The sequence below is a fragment of the Nicotiana tomentosiformis genome, chromosome 5 (genome assembly GCF_000390325.3).
Source record: "Nicotiana tomentosiformis chromosome 5, ASM39032v3, whole genome shotgun sequence".
NCBI lineage: Eukaryota > Viridiplantae > Streptophyta > Magnoliopsida > Solanales > Solanaceae > Nicotiana > Nicotiana tomentosiformis.
The window spans coordinates 106,805,388-106,809,818 of record NC_090816.1 but is presented as its reverse complement, the minus strand read 5'-3'; the positions used below and the strand labels follow the sequence as shown (position 1 = coordinate 106,809,818).

At 44.9% G+C, this 4,431-nt stretch overlaps 1 protein-coding gene across 1 annotated transcript; it reads left to right on the top strand.

Moving 5' to 3' along the window:
- Positions 1-2,684: 2,684 nt before the first annotated feature.
- LOC138892952 (uncharacterized) lies at positions 2,685-3,209 on the top strand. The gene has a single exon (XM_070176713.1). It carries the CDS (start codon positions 2,685-2,687, stop codon positions 3,207-3,209), a length of 525 nt encoding a protein of 174 aa, XP_070032814.1.
- Positions 3,210-4,431: the final 1,222 nt, after the last annotated feature.

The window sequence follows — 4,431 nt, the reverse complement described above, 5'->3', positions numbered from 1 at the left end:
TAAACAAGGGATTTAACCACGAGAATGGTTATGGAATTGAGGGAAAATTACATATTTGAGTCCGTGAAGTTATGGGTAACAACTTTCTTCAAAAATTTTCGGAATTCGGGCATACGGTCCCCACGATGAATTTTAGGAATCCTTTAATTGGGGTTGGGTAATCACTATAATAGTTAGAATATGAACGTTTGAACGTGTATTGATTGATTTACACAACATTTGACTAGTTTCGGATTATTCGGCACAAAGCTGAGGCTTTAGAGGGAATTTGAGGCCGGAAAGTGAACCTTGAGATGAGGTAAGTCTCTTGTCTAACCTTGTAAGAGGAAAATTACCCCATAGGTGATTTGAGTTAATGTTTGCTTCTAATTGTGGGGGCTACGTACATATGAAGTGACGAGAGTCCGTGCGTAGATACTACGTATGCTTATGTCTGGATAGTTTTTGGACCCAAATCATGATTTATTTGAAATGTTTGCACCCTACTTGCTAATTAAAGTGCTTAAATTATATTAGAATTTGTGAGAGAAATTGTGAAAGGCCGTTAATGGAATTTGTTTTACATTGTGCATTAGCCTTTAATAACATTTAAGTCAAATGCTATAAAGTATCCTCTCTTCTTGTAGAGCGGGCCGAACGCCTCGACAATAGATAGATGCATCTATGGTTTGTGCCGCTCCACCCTCGGTAGTGTACACATTATTCTGGATAGGGCCGTACGACCTCGGCATAATCGTGCATGGTAACACTCGATGTGCAATCATATATTTGATATCCTTCCCTGACTTGAGAGGCAAAATATTATCAGATGGAAATTTATTTGGAACTTACCATGTGTGAAAGGTTTATTTACCTTTACTTATTATTGAGTTATTGTTATTATATACATAACTCGTGCTCATTTAGACTCCTGTAGTTTCCTTATTATTAGCCCATAATAAGTGTCGATGGCGACCCCTCGTCACTACTTCTTCGAGGTTAAACTTGATACTTACTGGGTATAGGGCAAGGGAGGGCTCCAGCGCATGGTAGAGGACGAGGACGCCCCAGAGTTGCTCCAGTGGATCTAGTAGAGGATCATATTATTAAGGAGCAGGGCGAGGTGCCTGCATCAGAGCTTACCTTGGTGGATTTCATGTCCCCATCGGTATTCCAGGAGGTCATGGGCCGTATGCTACTATTCATGGATTCTATGACTCAGGCTGGTTTATTTCCAGCAGACCCTGCCATATCTCAGGTAGGAAGGGGAGTACAGACCCCTACAACTCAGGCTCCGGGGCACGCGATTGTCGTATATCAGACCCCAGGTGCACTACCCGTGGTCGGAGCTCAGACAGTTGTAGCAGCTATACCTGAGCCCATACCTGCTGCGGCCGGCGATTCGCATAGGCTATTTGACAGGTGGACCAGGCTATAGCCTCCTATCTTTGGAGGTAAGCAACATGAGGACCCCAGGACTTTATTGACCGGTACGGGGACAGACTGCACAACATGAGAATATTGGAGTCTCATGGGGTGGATTTTACTACTTTCCAGCTAGAGGGCAGGGCCCGTAGATGGTGGGAGTCATATCTTTTCTGCTGACCAGCAGGGTCTCCTCCCATGACTTGGGACCAATTCACACGCCTCTGCTTGGACAGGCATATTCCACCATCTCAGAGGGAAGAGTTGCGATTTCAGTTCGAGCAGCTCTAGCAGGGCCACTTGTCAGTAACCAACTATGAGGCGAGATTCTCTGAGTTATCTCGCCATGCACTTTTGATACGTCTGACCGAAGTAGAGAGAGTGTGGAGGTTTGTTTCTGGTTTGCACTCTGCTATCCAGGCATGGTAGAGGACGAGGACGCCCCAGAGTTGCTCCAGTGGATCTAGTAAAGGACCATATTATTAAGGAGCAGGGCGAGGTGCCTGCAACAGAGCTTGCCTTGGTGGATTTCATGTCCCCATCGGTATTCCAGGAGGTCATGGGCCGTATGCTACGGTTCATGGATTCTATGACTCAGGCTGGTTTATTTCCAGCAGACCCTGCCACATCTCAGGTAGGAGGGGGAGTACATACCCCTACAACTCAGGCTCCAGGGCACGCGATTGTCGTATATCAGACTCCGGGTGCACTACCCGTGGCCGGAGCTCAGACAGTTGTAGCAGTTATACCTGAGCCCATACCTGCTGCGGCCGGCGATCCGCATAGGCTATTTGATAGGTGGACCAGGCTATAGCCTCCTATCTTTGGAGGTAAGCAACATGAGGACCCCAGGACTTTATTGACCGGTACGGGGACAGACTGCACAACATGAGGATATTAGAGTCTCATGGGGTGGATTTTACTACTTTCCAGCTAGAGGGCAGGGCCCGTAGATGGTGGGAGTCATATCTTTTCTGCAGACCAGCAGGGTCTCCTCCCATGACTTGGGACCAATTCACATGCCTCTTCTTGGACATGCATATTTTACCCTCTCAGAGGGAAGAGTAGCGATTTCAGTTCGAGCAGCTCTAGTAGGGCCACTTGTCAGTAACCGACTATGAGGCGAGATTCTCTGAGTTATCTCGCCATGCACTTTTGATAGTTTTGACCGAAGCAGAGAGAGTGCGGAGTTTTGTTTCTGGTTTGCACTCTGCTATCCAGGCCACTATGGCCTGAGAGGTAGAGATGGAGACTTCTTACGAGCTAGTTATGGATTACCTATGATTATAACACCAGCTGTCCCACCAGCCATCCAGCTGCCCAGAGGTGGAGGGCAGGTGGGTAGGGGTCGTCCTAAAGGTGGAGGCCAGCCAGGTGGCACTCTAGCTAGATTCTATGCTTTTCCGGCCAGACCAGATGCAGTGGCCTCAGATGCTATGATCACAGTTATTATTTCTGTCTGCGGTAGGGATGCTTCAATATTATTTGATCCAGGGTATACATATTCATATGCTTTGTCTCTGTTTTCTCATTACTTGGGTGTTCCTCGTGAGTCCTTGGGTACTCCTATTTATTTGTCCACACCAATGGGCAATTATGTTGTTATGCATTGGATCTATCGGTCCTGCATTGTTACATTCTGTGGTTATGAGACTAAAGCGGATCTTCTGTTGCTTGATATGACCGAATTTGAGGTCATCCTGGGCATGGATTGGTTATCTCTACATCATGCCATCCTTTATTTCCAGGCTAAGACAGTTACTTTTGTGATGCCAGATTTTCCTACATTGGAGTGGAAGGGTTAGTCTGTCAGTACACTTGTCAGGTTATTTCTTTTTTGAAGGCTTGACACATAGTCGAGAAGGGTTGCTTGGCTTATCTAGCCTTTGTTCGGGATACTACCATAGAGACTTCGACGATTGATTTAGTGCCCGTGGTTCGGGAGTTCTCCGATGTGTTTCCTTCTAATCTTCCAGGCATGCCACCAGATCGCAATATCGATTTCTGTATTGATTTGGCTCCAAGTACCTAGCCTATATTTATTGCATTGTACCGCATGGCTACAAGGGAGTTGAAGGAGCAGCTCAAGGAATCCTTCAATTGGGATTGGGTAATCACTATAATAGTTAGAATATGAACGTTTGAACATGTATTGATTGATTTACACAACATTTGACTAGTTTCGGATTATTTGGCACAAAGCTGAGGCTTTAGAGGGAATTTGAGGCTGGAAAGTGAACCTTGAGATGAGGTAAGTCTCTTGTCTAACCTTGTAAGAGGGAAATTACCCCATAGGTGATATGAGTTAATGTTTGCTTCTAATTCTGGGGGCTACGTACGTATGAAGTGACGAGAGTCCGTGCGTAGATACTACTTATGCTTATGTCTGGGTAGTTTTTGGACCCAAATCATGATTTATTTGAAATGTTTGCACCCTACTTGCTAATTAAAGTGCTTAAATTATATTAGAATTTGTGAGAGAAATTGTGAAAGGCCGTTAATGGAATTTGTTTTACATTGTGCATTAGCCTTTAATAATGTTTAAGTCAAATGCTATAAAGTATCCTCTCTTCTTGTAGAGCGGGCCGATCGCCTCGACAATAGATAGATGCATCTATGGTTTGTGCCGCTCGACCCTCGGTAGTGTACACATTATTCTGGATGGGGCTGTACAACCTTGGCATAATCGTGCATGGTAACACTCGATGTGTAATCATATATTTGATATCCTTCCCTGACTTGAGAGGCAAAATATTATCAGATGGAAATTTATTTGGAACTTACCATGTGTGAAAGGTTTATTTACCTTTACTTATTATTGAGTTATTGTTATTATATACATAACTCTTGCTCATTTAGACTCCTGTAGTTTCCTTATTATTAGCCCATAGTAAGTGTCGATGGCGACCCCTCGTCACTACTTCTTCGAGGTTAAACTTGATACTTACTGGGTATAGGGCAAGGGAGGGCTCCAGCGCATGGTAGAGGACGAGGATGCCCCAGAGTTGCTCCAGTGGATCTAGTAGA